Below are 24388 nucleotides of genomic sequence, written 5' to 3' on the forward strand. Positions count from 1 at the left end.
ACCCCCCACTACTACAGTACCGTATTATGACCCCCCACTACCACTGTACTAACAGTACCGTATCATGACCCCTCCACCCCCCACTACTACAGTACCGTATTATGACCCCCCACTACCACTGTACTGACAGTACCGTATCATGACCCCTCCACCCCCCACTACTACAGTACCGTATTATGACCCCCCACTACCACTGTACTAACAGTACCGTATCATTTTTTTAAATTTTTTTTTTATTTTACCTTTATTTTACCTTTATTTTACTAGGCAAGTCAGTTAAGAACAAATTCTTATTTTCAATGACGGCCTAGGAACAGTGGGTTAACTGCCTGTTCAGGGGCAGAACGACAGATTTGTACCTTGTCAGCTCGGGGGTTTGAACTTGCAACCTTCCGGTTACTAGTCCAACGCTCTAACCACTAGGCTACCCTGCCGCCCCAAATCATGACCCCCCACTACCACTGTACTGACAGTACCGTATCATGATCCCCCCCCGACACTACTACAGTACCGTACCATGACCCCCCACTACCACAGTACTGACAGAACCGTACCATGACCCCCCCCCCACCCCCGACACTACTACAGTACCGTATCATGACCCCACCACTACCACAATACTGACAGTACCGTATCATGACCCCTCCACCCCCCACTACTACAGTACCGTATTATGACCCCCCACTACCACTGCACTGACAGTACCGTATCATGACCCCCCACTACCACTGTACTGACAGTACCGTATCATGACCCCCCCCCCCCCCCCCCCCCCGACACTACTACAGTACCGTATCATGACCCCTCCACCCCCCACTACTACAGTACCGTATCATGACCCCCCACTACCACTGTACTGACAGTACCGTATCATGACCCCTCCACCCACCACTACTACAGTACCGTAACATGACCCCCCACTACCACTGTACTGACAGTACCGTATCATGACCCCCCACTACCACAGTACTGACAGTATCACAGTCCTCCACTGCTGTCAGGAGAACTCCAAAGAATGCAGTCACTGTTTTGTCCATTCTTTTCTTTTCATTAACTGTACTTTTCCATTCTCATATATATCCACAGTGAGCTCAGGCATTAAGTGTCCATGATGTCAGCACAGCAAAAAGCCCATATTGGCAATATTTTCCTGGGAGAAAAATGTAAGCGAGAAATAAAAATCTCCAGAAGGGCACGTTGCTGTTGGTGTGATATTAGAACTCTCCTCATTGTTTATGATGAAAACCTGGTGCATTTCTTTCTGCAAAAGTGTTGTGTGCAGCACATCTGCAGACATTGAGCAACAGGCCTTGACTGTAAACAAGCAAGCACATCTGCCTCCTCAGAGGCAATGCTTCATGTCACACTTCGGACAAGACGAGAGATTTGGCCCGAAGTCCTACCTTCTCTCAGTACTTGGACTAGGAAAACTCTTCCAAGTGAGATGAATAATAACCCAAAAATGGGGAGGTTCTTTAGTTGTTTACTCTTGTTAGTAATTCCTTAATTATATCCAGAAATGGCTGGAGAGAATGAAGAGGTGGAAGGGAGAGTGAAAAAAGATAGAGATTTGCTGTGAATATCTGGGGAAGCAATATAGGCTTTTATGGTTGTGTGTACAATACAGTAGCCCATGGTCATTCCGGTGGGGTGAAACTAACTCATATTTTCCAGTGGGGTGAATGGGCAGTAGTCCAGGCAGGCAGCCAATGGGATGAGAGGGTGAGAAAGAACAGAGAGGAGGGCTGACCATTAAAGGGGTCCTTCAAGAAATGAAACACTTTGCAGAGCAATAAGATCAAGCGCAGTCTCTCTGTGATAGGCTTTGCATCAGAGCTGGGACTCAGTCAGGAGCTGATTAAAAAGCATAGGTAGTGTGTAGGAGGGAGTGATGCTGATGGTTTTACAGGCTGCATAGAAGGGAGTGCTGTTAACTGGGGAGTGTTTATATCGTGAGTGTACTAAGGATCCCAGTCAACCTCCAACGCATGTACTGTCCAGTACCATTAATCTATGGCTGTGCTGTTATTTCTACCGTGGTGGATTGTCTCCCCAGTCAACTGCTAGGCCTTATGGAGCCTCAAATGTAGATTCTGGTGCTTTGTAAATAAATAGAGAGAAAACATAGACCAGGCGCAGTGCCAGCAGGTGCCCATCATATCTCTATCCGCTGCCCTTTCAGGATTGCCTCCTGGTAAGTCAGAAGACAGAGTAGGTTTATGTAAGTTTACAATGTTTCATGATGCATACACATTGTAAATTAATTAGAAATAAATGTACTTGGCAAGAGTGAAACAAAACATTTATGTAATTCCTCTCTGTAATTCATTAAATCCTGCTCTGTGAAATAGATCCCACTTGTCTGACGTCCGAGCCTGTCCTGGCTCACTGTAAGGCTAATGGAGATAAAATGGAATGAGATTTAGAAATGTCACAATGGATGTTTCTGCTTGACCTAGATCTGTGGTACTGTGTTTGGGTACCCCAGCTATCTCCAAAGCCAGCAACAGGGGGTACTTGAAAAGGACTACTGCATTAAGTGTCTTGCTGTGCTTTAAGTGATTATGAAGCATTTTTATCAATGTATTAATCCTTATGGAGACTTGGAGGCCTGGTCGTGGTCGTTCTGCGGCCGTATACCGTATTTTCTGGACATTAAATATAGGTTCCTTTTAGTTTCTAAATGAAAGGTTAAAATACGTATTTTCCGGATGTTGAATATTATGTATTTTCCGGATGTTGAAATCATATTCATTTTAATTTCTGTCTGAAAGTTTGCAAAGCTGTCATGAAGGCAAAGGGTGGCTACTTTGAAGAATCTCAAATATAAAATATATTCTGATTTGTTTAACACTTTTTTGGTTACCACATGATTCCATATGTGTTATTTCTTAGTTGTGATGTCTTCACTATTATTCTACAATGTAGAAAATAGTAGAAATAAAGAAATACCCTTGAATGAGTAGATGTGTTTAACCTTTTGACTGGTACAGGACATCAATGTTTGGATCAAATCAAGGCCGGTCTAGACTGAACCAAATCTGAACCAAACATAGACGTCTATGTTTTGGGCAAATCAAGGCTGATCCAGACTGGACTGGACCAAAAATCAACGTCTGTGGAAATCAAGGTCCGCAAAGGAAAGTGTTCCAAAAGACATTTAAGAAATTCCTCTCTGTAATTAATTAAATCCTGCTCTGTGAAATAGATCCCACTTGTCTGGCGTCCGAGCCTGGCCTGGCTCACTGTAAGGCTAATGGAGATAAAATGGAAGGAGATTTAGGAATGTCTCAATGGATGTTTCTGCTTGACCTAGATCTGTGCTTTCCAAACTATGGTACATGTTCGGGTACCCCAGCTCCCGAGCTCCCGGGTCCCCCGGCTCCCAACTGGTGCTGCGGTCTAAGGCACTGCATCTCAGTGCTAGAGGCGTCACCACAGACCCTGGTTCGATTCCAGGCTGTATCACAACCGGCTGTGATTGGGAGTCCCATAGGGCGGCCCAGTGTCATCCAGGTTAGGGTTTGGCCGGGGTAGGCCGTCATTGTAAATAAGAATTTGTTCTTGTCCGACTTGCCTAGTTAAAGGTTCAAAAGAAGAAAAAAACAATAAATAAAATCTCCAAACCAGCTCCATGTGGTAAAAGGACTACTGCATGTAATGTCTTACTGTGTTTTAAGTGATTATCAAGCCATTTTTCACAGTGTAAGAATCTTTATGGAGACTTGCAGGCCCGGTCGAGGTCGAATAGAATAGAATAGCCTGTCAGTGAAACTGTGTATAGGTTGTCAAAGACATGAGACCATCCAGTGTTAGTGTTGTATGAACAGTTCATCAGAGCGCTCATCCTGCCTTTTCCATCCTTGGACCTTCTTCATCAGAGTTGACTGGCTCTCTGTCCCTGGATGGAGACAAGGCTGGATGGAGACTAACACATGACCGCATAAGGCCAGGCAGCTTTAGCAGTGCTGTATAAACATTCACAGAGGAGAGGAACGTCTCTCATAGTGCGCCTAGAATTTACTCCCCCTCTAAAATCCATGTGGCTGTTACAGTGTATGAGCCTCCTAATAAAGACCAGGCATTTAGGTCTGCTTCTGCTCTTGGTTTGTCCTGCATAGACTCACAACAAAGCTTAGCTTTAAAAAACAGATGAACAACATCTTGTATCACAGTGCCTCTACTCTTTCTAAAGATCTAATTGAACTGTACAGTATATAAGAATATGAATATGTATATGCACTCAGATTATTAGGTTCACAAGTTCACAAAAATGGTTCGCTCTTACAGACAGTGAGTCATGTGGCCGTGGCTTGCTATATAAAGCAGGCCTGTCACGCCCTGACCTTAGAGAGACGTTTTATTTCTCTATTTGGTGAGGTCAGGGTGTGATGTCGGGGGGGGGCATTCTATGTTTTGTATTTCTTTGGTTTTGGCCGAGTGTGATTCCCAATCAGAGGCAGCTGTCTATCGTTGTCTCTGATTGGGAATCATACTTAGGTAGCCTGTTTTCCCACCTATGTTGTGGGATCTTGTTTTTTTTGTTAGCTCTGTGAAGCCGGCAGAACGTGACGGTCATTATTCCTTTTTGTTTGGTGTTCTGAGTATTAAAGATCATGAACACTTACCACGCTGCACCTTGGTCTACTTCTTCAGACGAACGTTACAAGGCCGACCGGCATCGAGGCCTTCAGTTAAATCAAATCAAATTTTATTTGTCACATGCTTCGTAAACAACAGGTGTAGAATAACAGTAAAATGCTTACTTACAGGCCCTTCCGAACAATGCAGATTAAAAAAAAATATCTATAAGAAAAAAATTATTAAATACCAGGAATAAATACACAATGACTAATGATAACTTGGCTATATACACTGGGTACCAGTACCGAATCGAGGTGCAGGGGAACGAGGTAATTGAGTTAGATATGTACATATAGGTAGGGATAAAATGACTAGGCAACAGGATAGATAATGAACATTAACAGCAGCATATGTGATGAGTCAAAAGAGAGTGCAAAAACGGTCAATGCAGATAGTTTGGATAGCTATTGGTTAACTATTTAAGTAAATATTTAGCAGTCTTATGGCTTGGGGGTAGAAGCTGTTCCGCGTCCTGTTGGTTCAAGACTTGGTGCATCGGTACCGCTTGCCGTGAGGTAGCAGAGAGAACACTATACGTATGACTTGGGTTGCTGTAGTCTTTGTACATTTTTGGGACTTTCCTTTGACACAGGGAGCTTGGTCTTGTGCTGTACTGGACTGTACGCACTACCGTCTGTAGCGCCTTGCGGCCGGATGCCAAGCAGTTGCCATACCAAGAGGTGATGCAGCCAGTCAAGATGCTCTCAATGGTGCAGCTGTAAAACTATTTAAGGATCTGAGGGCCCATGCCAAATCTTTTCAGCCTCCTGAAGGGGAAGAGGCATTGTTTTGCCCTCTTCATGACTGTGTTGATGTGTTTGCACTATGATAATTCCATAGTGATGTGGACACCGAGGAACTTGAAGCTCTTGCCCTGCTCCACTGCAGTGCTGTCGATGTGGGTGGGGGTGTGCTCGGCTCTCTGTTTCCTGTAGTCCACGATCAGCTCCTTTGTCTTGCTGACTTTGAGGGAGAAGTTGTTGTCCTGGCACAACACTGCCAGGTCTCTGACCTCCTCCCTGTAGGCTGTCTCGTCGTCGATGATCAGGCCTACCACTGTAGTGTCATCGGCAAACTTAAGGATGGTGTTGGAGTCGTGCCTGGCCGTGCAGTCGTGGGTGAACAGGGAGTACAGGAGGGGACTAAAAACGCATCCCTGAGGGGCCCCCGTGTTGAGGGTCAGAGTGGCAGTTGTGTTGTTGCCTACCCTCAACACTTAGGGGTGGACTGTCAGGATGACCACGATCCAGTTGCAGAGAGAGGTGTTTAATCCCTGTTTAATCCTAGCTTATTGATGAGCTTTGAAAGCACTATGGTGTTGAACGCTGAGCTGTAGTCAATGAATAGCCTTCTCACGTAGGTGTTCCTTTTGTCCAGGTGGGAAAGAGAAGTGTGGAGTGCGATAGAGATTGCATCATCTGTGGATCTGTTGGGGCGGTATGCAAATTGGAGTGGGTCAGGATGTCTGGGATGATGGTGTTGAAGACCTTCGAAAGGCAGGGTAGAATAGATATACAGTGCCTTGCGAAAGTATTCGGCCCCCTTGAACTTTGCGACCTTTTGCCACATTTCAGGCTTCAAACATAAAGATATAAAACTGTATTTTTTTGTGAAGAATCAACAACAAGTGGGACACAATCATGAAGTGGAACGACATTTATTGGATATTTCAAACCTTTTTAACAAATCAAAAACTGAAAAATTGGGCGTGCAAAATTATTCAGCCCCCTTAAGTTAATACTTTGTAACGCCACCTTTTGCTGCGATTACAGCTGTAAGTCGCTTGGGGTATGTCTCTATCACTTTTGCACATCGAGAGACTGAATTTTTTTCCCATTCCTCCTTGCAAAACAGCTCGAGCTCAGTGAGGTTGGATCGAGAGCATTTGTGAACAGCAGTTTTCAGTTCTTTCCACAGATTCTCGATTGGATTCAGGTCTGGACTTTGACTTGGCCATTCTAACACCTGGATATGTAGATTGTAGATTTTGCTTTATGTTTTGGCTCATTGTCTTGTTGGAAGACAAATCTCCGTCCCAGTCTCAGGTCTTTTGCAGACTCCATCAGGTTTTCTTCCAGAATGGTCCTGTATTTGGCTCCATCCATCTTCCCATCAATTTTAACCATCTTCCCTGTCCCTGCTGGAGAAAAGCAGGCCCAAACCATGATGCTGCCACCACCATGTTTGACAGTGGGGATGGTGTGTTCAGCTGTGTTGCTTTTACGCCAAACATAACGTTTTGCATTGTTGCCAAAAACCTTCTTCCACATGTTTGGTGTGTCTCCCAGGTGGCTTGTGGCAAACTTTAAACAACACTTTTTATGGATATCTTTAAGAAATGGCTTTCTTCTTGCCACTCTTCCATAAAGGCCAGATTTGTGCAATATACGACTGATTGTTGTCCTATGGACAGAGTCTCCCACCTCAGCTGTAGATCTCTGCAGTTCATCCAGAGTGATCATGGGCCTCTTGGCTGCATCTCTGATCAGTCTTCTCCTTGTATGAGCTGAAAGTTTAGAGGGACGGCCAGGTCTTGGTAGATTTGCAGTGGTCTGATACTCCTTCCATTTCAATATTATCGCTTACACAGTGCTCCTTGGGATGTTTAAAGCTTGGGAAATCTTTTTGTATCCAAATCCGGCTTTAAACTTCTTCACAACAGTATTTCGGACCTGCCTGGTGTGTTCCTTGTTCTTCATGATGCTCTCTGCGCTTTAACGGACCTCTGAGACTATCACAGTGCAGGTGCATTTATACGGAGACTTGATTACACACAGGTGGATTGTATTTATCATCATTAGTCATTTAGGTCAACATTGGATCATTCAGAGATCCTCACTGAACTTCTGGAGAGAGTTTGCTGCACTGAAAGTAAAGGGGCTGAATAATTTTGCACGCCCAATTTTTCAGTTTTTGATTTGTTAAAAAAGTTTGAAATATCCAATAAATGTCGTTCCACTTCATGATTGTGTCCCACTTGTTGTTGATTCTTCACAAAAAAATACAGTTTTATATCTTTATGTTTGAAGCCTGAAATGTGGCAAAAGGTCGCAAAGTTCAAGGGGGCTGAATACTTTCGCAAGGCACTGTAGGTCTGTAACAGTTTGGGTCCAGAGTGTCTCCCCCTTTGAATAGGGGGATGACCGCGGCAGCATTCCAATCTTTGAGGATCTCAGACGATACGAAAGAGAGGTTGAACAGGCTAGAACAGGCTAGGTTGCAACAATTTTGGCGGATAATTTTAGAAAGAGAGGGTCCAGATTGTCTAGCCCGGCTTATTTGTAAGGGTCCAGATTTTGCATTTCTTTCAGGATATCAGCTATCTGGATTTGGGTGAGGGAGAAAGCTTGTTGATGAGATGTCAAAGGAGAATGGCAAGAATTGCGCAAGCTAGCAGGCAGACCACAAACTGGAAAATAAAGGTGCATTACAACAGTTGTGTGCAGAACGGAATCTCGGAACGCACAACTCATTGACCCTTGTCACGGATGGGCTTTTGCCGACGAATCCCGGTCATGCTGATGGCAGAGTCAGGATTTATGTGTATTCTGCTGCTTGTGCTATAGCTAATATAATTGTTTTTCACAATGTAGTTTTGATGTAAGGAACTACTTTTTCAAAGTAGCTTTAGTTTTCTAAACTATTTCCCCCCTTAGCTTTAGTGCAGCTCAACTTCTTCCAGTGTGAAGTAATTGGTAGCTTGGTAAACTATATTTTCAGAGCAGCTTCCCCAACACTGACTGACCAGCGTGTCATCCAGAGTGTTTCCAAACAGGATACGATCTAGTGGCCAGGGAATAAGCTGATCTGTTGTTTTATGTGTTTAAAGGAGTCTCTCACCCAGGCAGGAGAACAGCTCCTAATCTCAAAGAATGCAAGAGAACATGATATCTAAACAGAGATCACAAGGAGATCAAACACTATCTCTCTCTCTCTGTCTCTTTTTCACAATTTCACTTTTTTTCTCTGTACCGTGTCATGTCGTAATGTGCACTGATCAATGATCAGCCACCCTGGGTCATGTATATCGACTCTTGGCAAGGAACTTCCCATCACGTAACAGATTGTCATAGAGGGCTCTTTCCATGCTATCAGATAGGCCTAGTCATTATTGAGCGCAGACAACCATATTTGGTGCCTGATTCACTAAGAACGGAGCGCACAGATGGAAACTGAAGATAAACATTTTGGACCTAACATAGTCTAGACTTTACACTTTATTTAAGTAAATGCCTCATATCTGTACACAATTTACCCAATGGAAAGGCAGTATACATCTCAGACTGGGCCTTTGCAGCCATGCAGTCATCTAGTCAGGACCAGATCATGCCATGCCAGTATGTGTCCCGAATGGCACCTTATTCCCTATGCCCCCAGTAGCGCTCAATATAGGGGATAGGGTGCCATTTGAGACACAGCCAGTATGATATCAGCAGCATGATGTACCCTGAGGTCATCACTTGGAGTCTCTCACCCAGTAAACTGGGGCCTTTCGCCGCATGATGTCATCTCTGCGCTGCAGGCATCTGCGTGGCAAACACTCACTAAAAGATGAACAGGGTTTACAGGAGAAGGATTACCTATGTGAACTCTGTCAGAGCAGGAGAGAAGAGCATGCAAGGTCCCAGTGAATTATATATCACAAGCAGATCACTTGTGTTGGCCTATGCAATACCTGTCCTTTGGGATGCAAATCATCTGAACACATTGTGGGTTGGATGTCACATAAAGTTTCTATTTTCTTCTTCATGGTGTCCTCATGGAAAATGTTTTACTCTGTCTGAAGTCTCTGGTTGATACTTCATACAAATGAAATGTCTCAGATTCAGCCACTGTGCTGGTTCTAACCAGTATGGTATTGTAAAGTAAGTCAGAATGATTTCATATATGCACTAAGAGCTTTTTGTGATACATTTTCACACTAAACTAACATGTTTTTTCTCTGTTCATTTTCAGCATGACAGGGCATCAAGGTATGTACAGATTCAGATCTTCTCTTGCTTTCTTATAAACCTGACCACTATTTTAGTATTTTAGCTTCATGAGAAACACATACAGCACTCCAAAAAAAGATTTGTATGTCAGTGTTCCATCAATGTTTGTATGTCATCTATGTCAGTGTTCCAACACTGTTGTAATGTCAGCTGTGTTGCTGGATGTTGTACATCACCCACTTAAGGAGCTGTGCTTCCTCCTTCCTCCCAGGTTGGACTCTGGTGGTGGGGACAGCAAGGCTGAACCTCTGGGCAGAACCAGCTCCTACACACGCAGGGAAACCAGATTGGCAGCGCTGAACAAGCATGAGGACGACACCAGCTCCAGGGATTACAAGAAGGTACTGTAGAACCCAGAAGGGAAACAGAAGATATCTTTTTTTTTTTTTATATATATAAACGTAACTAGCCTGGTTAAATAAAGGTTAAATATACTGAACAAAAATATAGGGTTAGGGTTGCAACAATTTCTAAGAATTTACTGAGTTACAGTTCATGTAAGGAAATCAGTCAATTTAAATAATTAATTAGGTCCTAATCTATGGATTTCACATGACTGGGAATACAGATATGCATCTGTTGGTCACAGATACCTTACAAAAATGGGCCTGACAATGGGCCTCAGGATCTCGTCACAGTATTTCTGTGCATTCAAATTAACATCGATAAAATGCAATTGTGTTCGTTGTCCGTAGCTTACGCCTGCCCATACCATAACCCCACCACCACCATGGGGCACTCTGTTCACAACGTTGACATCAGCAAACCGCTTTCCCACACGATGCCAAAGATGTGGTCTGTGGTTGAGAGGCCGGTTGGACATACTGCCAAATTCTCTAAAACGACGTTGGAGGTCGGCTAATGGCAGAGAAATTAACATTAAATTCTCTGGCCACAGCTCTGGTGGACATTCCTGCAGTCGGCATGCCAATTGCACGCTCCCTCAAAACTTGAGACGTATGTGGCATTGTGTTGTATGACAAAACTGCATATTTTAGAGTGGCCTTTTACTGTCCCCAGCACAATGATCATGCTGTTTAATCAGCTTCTTGATATGCTACACCTGTCAGGTGCATGGATTATCTTGACAAAGGACAAATATTCACTAACATGGATGTAAATAAATTTGTACACAGAATGTGAGCGAAATAAGCTTTTTTTAGGGATCTTTTATTTCAGCTCATGAAACATGGGACCAACAACACTTGACATGCTGCGTTTATATTTCTGTTCAGTATAAAATAAATAGATTCCATATGTACGTTTGTTTTCTCCCACATACAGTGTCATCCATGTTTTAATCAGGAGAGAGTTGTGTATGGGGCAAAAAGTGATCAATACCACTTCTTGTTGATTCACCTGATGCAGAGATATCAGAGCTGGCCTATTGTGGGGAAAATGTTGTCACATGACAAGGTACTGTATCTCCAAGTGACATAAGCATTAACCTTTTGATTTGTTCTCTTTCAGATGTATGAAGACGCTTTGGCAGAGAATGACAAGCTCAAGTCCCGGCTGGATGATAGCAAACAGGAGCTGACCAAGATACGCACCCAGCTGGACAAAGTCACCCAGGTACAGCATAGTAGGAGTGCATCTGATTGGCTGATAGAGTCCAGTAGAGTCCCTCCCTAAGCTCAATACTGAGCACAACAACACTGAGACAGTCCTGCATAGCCTTCTGTTGACCATCTTAGTTAAGTTCAGTATAGTTCGCACGTCTCAACAGCATGCATATTGCATTTGAACAATACATTGTTCAAGGCGAGCACAAGGTGATAAGAAAACGAACCAGTGTATCCCCATCAAAGTTTTCAAATTCTGTTTTATCCCATTTTAAGTCAACCCACCGTATATTTTTTTCCACTTTGTGACAACTGTGCACTCTGTCTTACAGAAACAGGACAGAGTATCTGAAAGATCCACTGTACTTGAATCAGAGAAAAGGGTATCTATAACTTGTTATACTGTATATCTTGCGGGCTTCTCTTTCTTTGTTTTCTCAAAGCCATATGCCTCATATCCTTGATATCAACATTCCAATTCTCTTTCCATCCTGACAGCTTGATATCTACATGTCTACCACTCTCTGCTTTTTTTCAGATCTTTTCCATGTCATCTGTCTGTCTGTTCATTCCTCTATGGGCTCATCATCATGTGTGGGAATGAAAAATGACTCCTAATTTAAAAGTAGAAATCTTAAAGTCGGTTGTGATTCTGACCTGAACTACCTGCTCTCCTCAGGAAAAACAGGCTCTGGAGAAGAGGGTAACAGACATGGAGGAAGAGCTCAAGGTAAGGTCTCCACTGCAACAAGGAGGGAAGTCACTACATGGCCCTGCTTGGTTATTATAGGCAAACAGGTGATGATGAGGCTCAGAGAGTCCCACACCAAGCAGCACAGCCTGATGTCTGTTGAGAGAGAGAGAGAGAGAGAGAGAGAGAGAGTGGGAGAGAGAGAGAGAGAGAGAGAGAGAGAGAGAGAGACTGTTCTGTCCCACACCAAGCAGACTGTTGTCTTTTGTTGGCTACACACTGACTGACCTAGATCCAGCTGAATACCAAGCTCCGTCCAAGAGCAAAAGACCTGCTTATGTTAAGCATTCCTGCACTAATTGTGCATATTTAGCATTTCGAAGAGCGAGGGGTGAGAGAAAAACAGCAGCAGAATATCATTCAGGGATGAATAGATGTGAACCTCATGCAAGTACAAACCACTTCTAGCCAAAGGTTATGATGACAACTCAGTATGTGACACAGAGATGTGAGATGGAAGATGAGAACAGAGTGTTTGACCCCATGTTGTGACCCCATGTTGCCTCAGCAGGAAGCTGCCCGAGTGAGAAATTTCCGTTGTGGGTACCAGCCCTGAACGCTGACCATGGGGCAGGCTGGCTCAGGGCCAGGGAGGACGGGGGGAGGAGGGGGGGAGGGGGGGGGGGGGGGGGACGGGACGGTGAGTGGTCCTGTATGTGAGTGAGAAGTGATTGACGCCCGCTTGTCACCTCACCTCTTTAGAGACCTGGGCATGGACACATGCCTGTGCACACAAACACACACATTGCACACACACATACACACACATTGGCACACATTAGAACACATACACACTAGATGTGCATGTACAGTTGAAGTCGGAAGTTTACATACACTTAGGATGGAGTCATTAAATCTCGTTTTCCAACCACTCCACAAATTTCTTGTTAACAAACTGTAGTTTTGGCAAGTCAGTTAGGCCATTTACTTTGTGTGTGCATGACAAAATACATTTTTCCTTGTGAAGATTCTGGAGGAAACAGGTACAGTATCTACGCATATACACTGTAAAACGAGTTCTATATTCACATAACCTGAAAGGCCGCTCAGCAAGGAAGAAGCCACTGCACCAAAACCGCCATTAAAAAGTCAGACTACGGTTTGCAACTGCACATGGGCACAAAGATTTTACTTTTTGGAGAAATGTCCTCTGGTCTGATGAAACAAAAATAGAACTGTTTAGCCATAATGACCATCGTTATGTTTGGAGGAAAAAAGGGGATGCTTGCAAGCCGAAGAACACCATCCCAACCGTGAAGCATGGGGGTGACAGCATCATGTTGTGGGGGTGCTTTGCTGCAGGAGGGACTGGTGCACTTCACAAAATAGATGGCATCATGAGGCAGGAACATTTTGTGGATATATTGAAGCAACATCTCAAGACATCAGTCAGGAAGTTAAAGCTTGGTCGCAAATGGGTCTTCCAAATGGACAATGACCCCAAGCATACTTCCAAACTTGTGGCAAAATGGCTTAAGGACAACAAAGTCAAGGTATTGGAGTGGCCATCACAAAGCCCTGACTTCAATCCTATAGAAATTTTGTGGGTAGAACTGAAAAAGCGTGTGCAAGCAAGGAGGCCTACAAACCTGACTTACTTACACCAGCTCTGTCAGGAGGAATGGGCCAAAATTCATCCAACTTATTGTGGGAAGCTTGTGGAAGGCTACCCAAAATGTTTGACCCAAGTTAAACAATTTATAGGCAATGCTACCAAATACGAATTGAGTATATGTAAACTGCTGACCCACTGAGAATGTGATGAAAGAAATAAAAGCTGAAATAAATAATTCTGTGTACTATTATTATGACATTTCACATTCTTAAAATAAAGTGGTGATCCTAACTAACCTAAGCGAGGCAATTCTTACTTGGATTAAATTGAAGAATTGTGAAAAACTGAGTTTAAATGTATTTGGCTAAGGTGTATGTAAACTTCTGACTTCAACTGTTTGTAAAGCCATATCCCAGCAGGCAGGCTGCAATATCATTACAACCAGAAACTAGGTTGCTTTGATGTCATTGCAACCGGTTTTGCCCACTGGGCTAGAGATATGCACATACAACATTATACAGACATGCTTTTACTCTTTTCACACAGGTCTGATGTGATTCTACATGTTTCTTCTGCCACAGGGTCTGTCCGATGTTTTACAATTCTGGTTACTTTATGGCTCCTTAATATCCCACTGGGCACAGATGTCAGTTCAACGTTTATTCCACTATGGTTCAACGTAATTCCATTGAAATGATGTGGAAACAAAGTTGATTAAAACCAGGGTGTGCCCATTGGGATGTGTCTCTCTGGGATAATGGGCTAGGATTATTCCTGGCAGCCTCTGAAACTCCAGCACTGGCAAAATGTGGGAATTTATCTATAGGACTCAGCTCTGGTTAAATATCAATGAGTTCAAGAGCATTAAAACATCATGAGGAATAAATAATTTAGCATTCTCTCTCAAGCTCACCCCTCTGGCTACATTCTCCTCTCTCTCTCCTCTGCACTCACTCTCTCTCTCTCTTTCTCCTCTCCACTCTCTTTCTACTCTTTACTCTCCACACTCTCTCTCTACTCTCCAGTCTCTCTCCTCTGCACTCACTCTCTCTCTTTTACCTCTCCACTCTCTCTCCTTTCCACTCTCTTTCTCTCTACTCAACACTCTCTTGCTCTACTCTCCACTCTCTCTCCTCTCCACTTTCCATCCTCTCCTCTCCTCTCCTCTCCTCTCCTCTCCTCTCTCTCTCTGTCTCTCTCTCCACTCCCTTTCTCATCTCCACTCTCTCTCTCCTCTCCACTCGCTCTCTCTCCTCTCCACTCCTTCTCTCTCCCTCTCTCTCTCTCTCTCTCTCTCTCTCTCTCTCTCTCTCTCTCTCCTCTCCACTTTCTCTCACCTGTCCTCTCTCCTCTCGTCTCCCTTTCTCTACTCTCCACTCTCTCCTCTCTCTCTCTCACTCATCTCCACTCTCTCTCTCATCTCCACTCGCTCTCTCTCTCCTCTCCTCTCCCTCTCTCCTCTCCACTCTCCCTCTCCTCTCTCTCTCCTCTCCACTCTCTGTCTCTCCTTTCCTCTCTCCTCTCCACTCTCTCTCTCCTTTCCTCTCTCTCCTTTCTCTCTCTCCTCCACTCTCTTTCTCTCTCCTCTCCACTGTGTCTCTCTCTACTCCAAGATAAATGTGTCAATATTTGTTCTTCAGAACAGTGTGCTGTGAAAGGCTTACTGAGACAGCACAGAGAAACAGTCTGACATATCCATGGATTCTTCAGTCCGAGTAAAGGCAGACTTCAAATAGTTTCTTGGGATGTTAGCAGCTGGATCTCCTACATCTCTTTTCTTCCTGGCCTTCCTCTATTCTATTCTCTCTTTCTCTGTAGCCTTCTTCCCCTCACTGGGCTTCTCTCTTCTCTTTCTCCCCGGCTTTTCCTTTCCTCCAGGCTCACCTTAATTTCTTCCCTTTCTATCCAGCCTTCCTCTCCTCTCTGGGCTTCTGGGGGGAAGCCTCTGAGGCCACTCTCTGCTTTCCTCTGTCTATGTGTGTGCTGCCTCCTTGCCTGCCTGTGGTCTCCCCCAGGAACGTTGTCAAACCACAGACATCTCCACTAAACCGCACTGAGGTTTACCTCTAAAGCCTGCCAGGGAACCCAGGGAAATTAATCATTTCCATTTTCTATGACCTATAACATATTGGGCTCTCTGAATGAGGCTGAAATTAAAGGTTATATTGAAAGTCCCCCACCCCCATCTTTCCCCAGCATGACTGACAAGCTATGTAAACCATACAGCATCTCCCCACACACCGCCTTTTAAAACTGCCCAGGTTTGTGGAGAGCAAACTTAAGGATAGCTCCCTGCAGTGCTTTTCTTTTGCATAGCTGTCTCTTTTGCCGACTTCTTGCATGCTTCCTTTTACAGTATCTCTTTGTGTGTGAATGTCATTAAGTAGCTCCTAAGTGTGTGTGTGTGCGCGTGTGCGTGTGCGTGTGTGTGTGTGTGTGTGTGTGTGTGTGTGGCTCTGCTTCCTCCTTTCCACTGGCCTGTCCTCTTGCTCTCTTTCTTTCTATCGCTCTCTCTGTATTCCTGTGTTTACTGCAGGCCCTCCCTGTTCTGGCTCAGCTGCAGGCACTGCGGAGTGGCAAGGAGCGTCTGCTGGCTGAGAACAGGGCCATGCTGCGTGTCCTCACCCACCTCTCCCAGATGGCCTTCCTGCCTGAGACAGAGGACCTCTAACCCCCCTGTCCCACATGCCTCCACCTCTCTACCCCTCCTTGCTCTCCCCTCCCTGATTCTTCAGCCACTCCTCCTCTCATCTGTCCTCCTTCTGGTTCTCCTGATGTTGCACCTCCTTCTCTCCTCTCTGCTGCGCTCTTCTCAGGCAGGTCCTGCTGCTGCACCCCCCTACCTCCCACTCTCACTCCTCCACCTTAAGGCCTCTCTCACTTGTGTGGCATGCCTCTCTCTGACTCACTCTCCCATAAGGCCAATGAAGGGCAGCCCCCTTAAACTCCCTCATCTATTTTAGCTACACCCATGCTGCATGGGTGATATTATTTACTGACATTTCTCCAGTGGTTATTATTACAGTATAGTCAGTATTACAGTAAAGTCACTCAATCCTCAGCTTGAACAAACTCAGAAACAGTCTGGACACTGCTTGAGAGACTTATGGAAGGCAGAGTGCTGAAGTCGCCAAGGAAACCTTGTAAGGATTAACATGATTGCAATTTTCCATTTCACAAACCTGACATTTTCATTGTTTGCTAATTTTTTGCCACAGTGTCCAATGCAAAGTGGCTGATAGGGAATCTGACATTTTAAGCTATTACGTTTGTCTCAATCATGTGGGAGTGGAATGTGTGATCTCATTGGCATCTGTCGACTCACTAAACCCTTTTCCACTGGCCAAAAAACGTGCACAATGGTGTAGTGTGTGTGTGTGTGTGTGTGTGTGTGTGTGTGTGTGTCTGAGTGTGTGTTTGCGTGCGTGCGTGCGTGCGAGTGAGTGAGTGAACTACACACAGCTCTGTCTGAGACAGAAGCAGAACTGGACAAACAGTTGGACCAAAAATGTGCAGTATGCATTGTCAAATATAATACTTAACAATATGCTGCTATTTAATTGCGGTAACTGGAATAGGCAGGAGTGGGGTTATGAGTTCATCATTGTCTGTGAAGGTAGACTTTTCAGGCGAGCACACAACGTTATTGTTCACTGCACTGTCTGTGGGGGATGGGGGAGATTTTTACAAAGATTGTGGTTATTTTTAGTCATTATTCATGCTGTGGGAGGTGACCTAGATTGCGGAAGCTGACCGCCTTGCATATCTCTCTCTGTTTCGGTTCTCTCTCGGTTTGTAGTTTGCACATAGAACCATAAGCCAAATCATGTCCCAACCTTTTCCACGATCATACTGTATCCGCATGCTCTCATTGCTTTACATCATATTTTGCTGAAAGCCTGCCACTCTTTTTTTTCTCCACTCTTTTCTCCACCCTTCGCATGTTGTGACTGTAGAGATTGTAGTGTTAAATCATTTAGCAACGAGTTCCTGGTGATTAAATATTGCATATCATTCTTACTTTGCCTGAAAATGATAAACAATGTGTATTAAATGTGTCTGTCAATGTCCCTTAAATAAGAAGGAACATAGACAAACGACAAGGCAGTGTAACTTGTACATATTTCTGTCTACAGGCCATTATGTGTCACCCCTGTTCCCTGTTGCGAATTAGCTACCATGACAATCTAATGCTGCTCTCTCTGTTCCTGTAGGTCTTGACAGAGCTTAAATCAGACAACCAGAGACTGAAGGACGAGAATGGGGCTCTGATCCGTGTCATCAGCAAGCTGTCCAAGTAAGAGGTTGGAAGCCTCTGTCCAAAGTCATAGTATACTTCCTTCAAGCTTGCAATGTGTGTCACTATCATTGGCCTTCGGCACCCTCCCACCCTGAGACTGTACCATGGTGCTCAGTGACACTTACCTGCCAACTGTTCTCAGAGGCATGGTGAGGAACCGTCAAATTCCTGATGACCCCTGGCCTACTATGACTCCATGTTCATTGGCTCACTTCATACCAGGAGGTCAAAGTGGGGAGGAGAACACACAGCGTTGGCTCAAAGAGTGTGTTGATCTGGGGTACAGTAAACTCCGAAGCTCCAGGCCAGAAGTCTCTAATCAATATCACATCCACATATTTTACCTATACATCACAAACATATGTTGATTTTGTGCTTCAGTGTGCACTGCAGAAAAAAACAACTGAAAAAACAATCATAGGTATAACTGTTATGACATTGATAACATTACACATTGTCAGTTGTTATGAGGTGTTTATATCATTAGTCTTTATGGTTTATAGTTCAATTGAAGTCCAAATGTCCATCACAGACCATTTTCTCTGAGCTGCTCATGAGCCTTTTCCTGCTTTGATTTTAGTGTGGTGTACTGTACCATGGTCTCTGGCGAGACAGATGTCACATTTGTTGGATATTTTTATGTAATTTATGCATTTTTCCCCTCAAATATTTATACTTATACTCAAACATATTTTTACCAATATATTATTAATATGTATCCTCTTTAAGCATTTTAGGAAACACTACCATTAGTCCACATAGTGCCTCACGCTATGAGATGGACAGCATTTTATTTTTTTTTCAGGTGAAACCTGTACATGATTTGTAATGCAGATAGCACAGATAGCACAGTCTCGTGGTAATGAGCAGAATCAGTAGGAATGTTATCAAATACATCAAACACATACACTCCATTCCAGCCACGAGACCGTCCTCCCCAATTAAGGTGCCACCGACGTCCTGTGATAAAGAGACCCTGTGTTGTGCCCTGTGCTATCTGCATTAAAAATCATGTACAGGTTTCACCTGAAAATAAAATGATGTCCATCTCATAACGTGAGGCACTAACGTGAGACACTTTATGTATACTACATGTGCCTTTCCTGAAAGAACAATACAGCTATCTGTCTACACATGTACTGTAAGTATATTTAAAGACAGTATCTTATGTTGAAACAACTTTACCATGTATGTATTATAAGAGACCGGAAAAAGACTGAAATGCTACTTGTACATGTCTGTGGTTTGATCACTTGCTCAATAAACTGTAGATGGTTAAATATGTGATAACTGTCATTATGTGTGTTCTCACTATACCAAAATCTTTATCACTTGGCATTAAGTGCTTCTCAAAGGAATTGTTCAGTGCTGAGCGCTAAATTCCAGATATCATCCGATAAAAACTGGTATAAAACCAATGAACACACTGATGCTGAAGTTAATATCCCCTTGTAGAGAGGTTACAGAATAAAGAATAGAGCCATGATGCACAGACAATACATGAGTCCAAGCTTATTAAAAGGCCTTTATTTCCTATTTGTTTCTTACAGAGCTGGTAACACTTATGATAGATCTGTATTGAGTTATTTGGTTCCCTCGATAACTTTACAAGGATCCTCGATGCTCATCCACTGACGGGCCGTGGGCAGTTTGTATAGGAGCAACGTTTTGTGTCCAGTCAAGGGCTAAAGCATGCGATCCACAGTAGGCACAAGTACTGACATGAACACACGCACCACAACACTAAGACACGAAGAAACACAGCCAGAGGACACGTAATCTCATGGTCCTCTCAGGCTTAAAAAGAGGATGAAGAGAAAGAGAGGAGAAAAAAGTATTTTGGAATGCAATTGTAGTATGGAAAATTAGAAGTGAAGGAAGAGTTCAAGAGAGTTGGTACTATTCTGCATGTTTTGGTAGTATATATATCCATGTTGTAAACGCGAAGGACGACGTTCCTCTGAAAATCAGTATCATTCTGGATCCAAAGGAGCCCCCAGCGATTCCAGTTCCACAACAACAGCACATTAATGCTAAGACAGAAAAACAGTGAATTCATGGTGGAAAAGTTCAATCATTGTCTTTTCCATTGGTCCTAATGCAGTTTTGCATTCTAAATATAATACAATAGAAACACAACACTAACCTAGTGATTATTACAGTAGAAAGAGGAAACACAAACAGAGACAGGAGAACACACTGTAAGGTGATGAGTGACCTAGGCCAACTGAAACACTCCTTAACACATTATTGACATGGAAGTTGTATGACTTTTCTGTTATTTCTCTACTTTCTCTCTCTCTCTGCATTGTTGGGAAGGGTCTGTAAGAAAACATTTCCCTGTAAGTCCACACCTTTTGTTGACGAAGCATGTGACAAATCCAATTTGATTTGATATGATGCTCTAGTTTGGAGGGTATCCCTTTGAAAATCACATGGACCTTGTTCATAAAGTACTTGAATAATTCATTTAAAAAGCTTGATAGAAATAAAACAGCTAGTAGTACAAAAGAACAGTATAATGTAGTGTGTGAATCATTGTGCTCTCAATCCATTGTTCCTTCACCGCTGAGATATAGCCTGCAGTTAGTTTCTAAAGCAGTTGTGCATAAAGTAGATATATCGATTTAGGCTTTCAAAAAATAGGTAATCCTATAATATAAACATTTTAAACCATTGTAAATAAAAAAACATCTTTGTTAATTATTTTTATCACCACTTAAATGTACACTTAAGAATGGTTTATGTATTCTGGGCATGCAGATATATACGTCTGGTAAATTGCAGTAGTACTGTGTTTTAGCACTGCAACCTCTAACTTTATAAAGGGCCTATGCTTTTTGTTCTTGTAACATACATACAAACATACACACAAACACACAGTTGTCAGTCGTTTTCCCCATATAGCGAACTGTCCAATGACCGTGGCAGTGTAAAAAGCATTGAAACAATCAACTCTTTTTAATAAAAATGTGCTATATTTGAACCTTTAATCACAGTTATTTTATCATCTAACCTGCATCCGCATCAGTGGAATTATTTGGGCTCTGAAATAGATTCAAACAGATTACTGATGATGATTTCATGGAATTGTAAATATAGATGGATATACTGGCAGTATTTTGGAAAGACACTGAAATCGTCAACTGGATTGAAGTTCCATATGTGCATCGGTTTGGTCACAGTTCAAAAGGATTGATTGTGACATTGAGAAGCAACATCAATGATCCCATTATAAAATTGTTGCAAACATCAAACAACACTATGATTATTATTTCAATAGTGTTGCTATTAGAGGAATTGTTGACTTGAAACAGCTGGTTTCCATCAAAGTGTCTAAGATTAGACTGTAGATGATTTATCTTAACTTTACTGTTTACCATGAATGCAACATATGTTGATCAGACAATAATGCTGAGACTTGGCACTGTTACAAGATAGATAGATATGTCTGCCATATCTTTGATCACAATATTATGTCATATCTGTAAAGCCACTGTGGATGAAAATAGAGGGATCCATACATCGCAGTCAGGGTCCTAAATGAATTGCACTCAGCCCAAGGATCACCAACAGACGAGCCTGACACTCACATTTCAATAATGTAAATGTTCCGGATGACTTCTTCAGGTATTTTCGATAACATCTTGTGAGATAAGAAGAACCATGATTCATACTATCAAAACAAGGCATATACAAATTACATCACTGGAATACATTAGCTACACATGTATAAAATAAAGACAGCTTTAACATCTTCAAAGTAGAAAACAAAATCACATCCACTATACTAAACTCACAACTGCTCTCAGTGCTCAATATTTTGCCTTCTAGAATCTAGATGAGTACAGAGTTCTGAACAGAATGTACGTGACAAACACTGACCTAGGAAGATTAAGAAGTGTTTTTTTGTTTTTGTTTTTTACAAATCAATAACTAGTTATACAGCAGAGCTCTAAAGAGCTAGTGCTTGAGTATTATGGCTTTAGTTTTTATCTAATTCAACTATCTGTATACACATTCACATATATTTGTGTAATTAGCACTGTAAAATATATATAATTGCAAAGGGTGTCAGGTCATTAAACCAACGCAAAGTAAAATTCCCCCAAAAAGGTTTAATGTACAGTAGGGGACTCCAAGCTTTATGTCCAGTGTGGAGATCTGTGGATTCAGTTCTGGTGGCTCATTAGCATCCTAAATAGTAGGCTTGTAATACATGTTTGTCCAAAAATCAGGTTAATCTTTTTTACAGTCTTTTTAACCAAATGGTGGATATGTTTCAGCAATGGCACTGATCATTGAAGAGTTCCACTTTGGAATAGTTGTATTTCTTGAACTTGGAGGCCCTCTACAATCACTGATGTTTGGCAAGAAGACCAACATAGACTTAAATCATCTCAAAGGAAACAATACATAAATAAATACATTTGAAATAAATTATAATTAATAAAAATGAAATCACAAGGATTTAGATAGCAAGCATGCGGCTACATTTTTATCCTACATGAACTCACACACAGTATTTGACGACAAACTTGCTTAAAAGTTTAGGCATGGACAGAATCATATTATTCTAATATATTATGACATTCTCTCCAATAACCCATTCATGGAAAATAAATACATATTTGTTTCATTTAGAAAATATACAGTGTATCTTTTTTCCTGCATTGTGTTACAGTATTAAAATGACAAATGACACCCACGTACACAAATTATTTTTGCTTTATCTCTAAAACATGCTATTTTGTACAGTATTTTGTAGAAACATGCAGTATCAACCTGTATGAACTATGTATATAGGCAAAACTACTCACCGATGGGTCGTTTGATTGCTTGCATTTAGTATTTTCTTTAGTGTTGCTTTTTGAACATATAGAAGAAACTAAATCAAATGAAATATAAAACATAACTAATCTGACCCCTACTGGACATATACATAAAGATATGGTTGTCCTATAGAGAAAAGCAATATATTAACCAACATTCACTACTGTAATTCCCAAAAGTATAAAAGTTGTCAAACTGTTAAAACATTAAACTGCTTTGCTTGTTCTTAAACACAATCGAGTACTTTTTGCCGTCCTTGAAATACATTGCTTTGAACTATTTTGTTGTTTGGAACAAGATGGTGCACAGAGACAGTTCATGTCCCATTACATTACTAGTGTGGCTCCAAAGTCTAATGGCATTTTGCTACGACTTTTACATTTTTTAAATGTCAATTTAATTCAGTCATATGATCAGTTTTATACTCAAATTTATCTCAAGAGAAAGTCCAAATGTAAAATCACTTATTCAGCGAAGGATCTGAGGAACAGCATTTAATTGAAATGTGTCTTATTCCCAATCAGAAGACTTTTGAATATGTGACCTGACTCAAACTCACGACATCTCATCACAAAAACTCCATAGATCAAAGAACAATCTATAACCACGTAACATAGAGATATCCAGTATAGTGCAATTAGATTCAGCAGTTTGGCCATCTGTGTATAACATACACATAACGGGAACCTTCCAGATCTTATCCTTTCAATCAAACTTAACAACAACAATTGTCTCAGAGCAATCAAAGTGCATTCACAAGAAAAACAAGGTTAAAATGATCAAATAAAAACTACAAAAATAATGATTCACTCATAAATTCACTCTCTTGTTTTTTTACCAGAAATTATTCATCATAAAATAAATTGTTAAATCTCTGGTTTTTGGAGAGTAGAATTAGAACAGAACATTTTGATTTAAAGTGCTTGAGGAATAAAAGTGTTTGACGTTGAAAAGAAAAGAGTGAGTAAAAAACAACACAGCTAATTGGAAGGCGTCCCTGGTAGTTGAGAATTGCTTATTTCATTACTTGGAAGGCTTGTCTCCTTTATGACTGTAAGACGGATACAGGGATTCCTTTGAATAAGTGACATCCTTGTGAGTCCATGACTAATGGCAGTAGCACTGAACAGGGAGATAGATCCTAAATAGTAGAGGCATTGGAGGGGAAGGTGGTAGATTGCAGGCAGTAGAATAGACACCTGACAAACAACATTGTGTCAACCAGGGTCTAATTCAGTCCTTGGAGTTTCCACACAGATATTCTCACAGATATGCTCTCTCTTGCATGCATGTAAGTGTCTATCATGGCCCATGTTGGGAAAGCATGCAAGAGAGAAATATCTGTGTGGAGAAATATCTGTGTGGAAACTCCAAGGACTGAATGGGACCTTCCATTCAGTCCTTGGAGTTTCCACACATATATTCTTTCTCTTGCATGCTTTCCCAGCATGGGACATGGTAGGCACTTACAGTGGCTCATAGTCCCTTTATCCTAAACATATTTCACATCTCTACTCTGTTGACTGACAGCCACAAACGGGGTTATTGAGAGACACTCGAGAGACTCTCCTGTTGCCATTTCAGTGATCAATTTAGACTAGTCTTAGATTATGGAAAAATAAACCAATCCAGCACCAGACTGAGATGTTAAAATCATCAAAAACATTATTCTCTGATCATGTTGCGGAGCATTTTGAATAACAACCCGTTTAGAAAAAAAGGCATGAAGTTTCAGTTTTCTCTCAG

General features: G+C 42.2%; 2 protein-coding genes across 9 annotated transcripts in view; one reads left to right on the top strand and one right to left on the bottom strand.

Moving 5' to 3' along the window:
* LOC139416630 (protein phosphatase 1 regulatory subunit 12B-like) overlaps positions 1–19089 on the top strand; it is a 39472-nt gene extending 20383 nt beyond the window's left edge. Inside the window, exons 6-11 of one of the 2 annotated variants that reach the window (XM_071165537.1) lie at positions 9601–9617; positions 9850–9979; positions 11109–11213; positions 11536–11586; positions 11883–11933; positions 17724–19089. In XM_071165537.1, coding sequence (XP_071021638.1) covers positions 9601–9617; positions 9850–9979; positions 11109–11213; positions 11536–11586; positions 11883–11933; positions 17724–17810 — 441 coding nt within the window. In that variant the 3' untranslated portion in view covers positions 17811–19089. The remainder of the gene's footprint in view (positions 1–9600; positions 9618–9849; positions 9980–11108; positions 11214–11535; positions 11587–11882; positions 11934–17723) is intronic. The other variant, XM_071165538.1, reaches the window with a different exon arrangement.
* A 231-nt stretch (positions 19090–19320) lies between these two features.
* LOC139416628 (synaptotagmin-2-like) overlaps positions 19321–24388 on the bottom strand; it is a 98117-nt gene continuing 93049 nt past the window's right edge. For all 7 annotated transcript variants that reach the window (XM_071165533.1, XM_071165532.1, XM_071165536.1 and 4 more), the window contains one exon: positions 19321–24388. This exon is cut by the window's right edge and continues 856 nt beyond it. The gene's annotated coding sequence lies outside the window, so the exon portion shown is untranslated.

The sequence above is a fragment of the Oncorhynchus clarkii genome, chromosome 9 (assembly GCF_045791955.1).
Source record: "Oncorhynchus clarkii lewisi isolate Uvic-CL-2024 chromosome 9, UVic_Ocla_1.0, whole genome shotgun sequence".
Classification (NCBI taxonomy): Eukaryota; Metazoa; Chordata; class Actinopteri; order Salmoniformes; family Salmonidae; genus Oncorhynchus; species Oncorhynchus clarkii.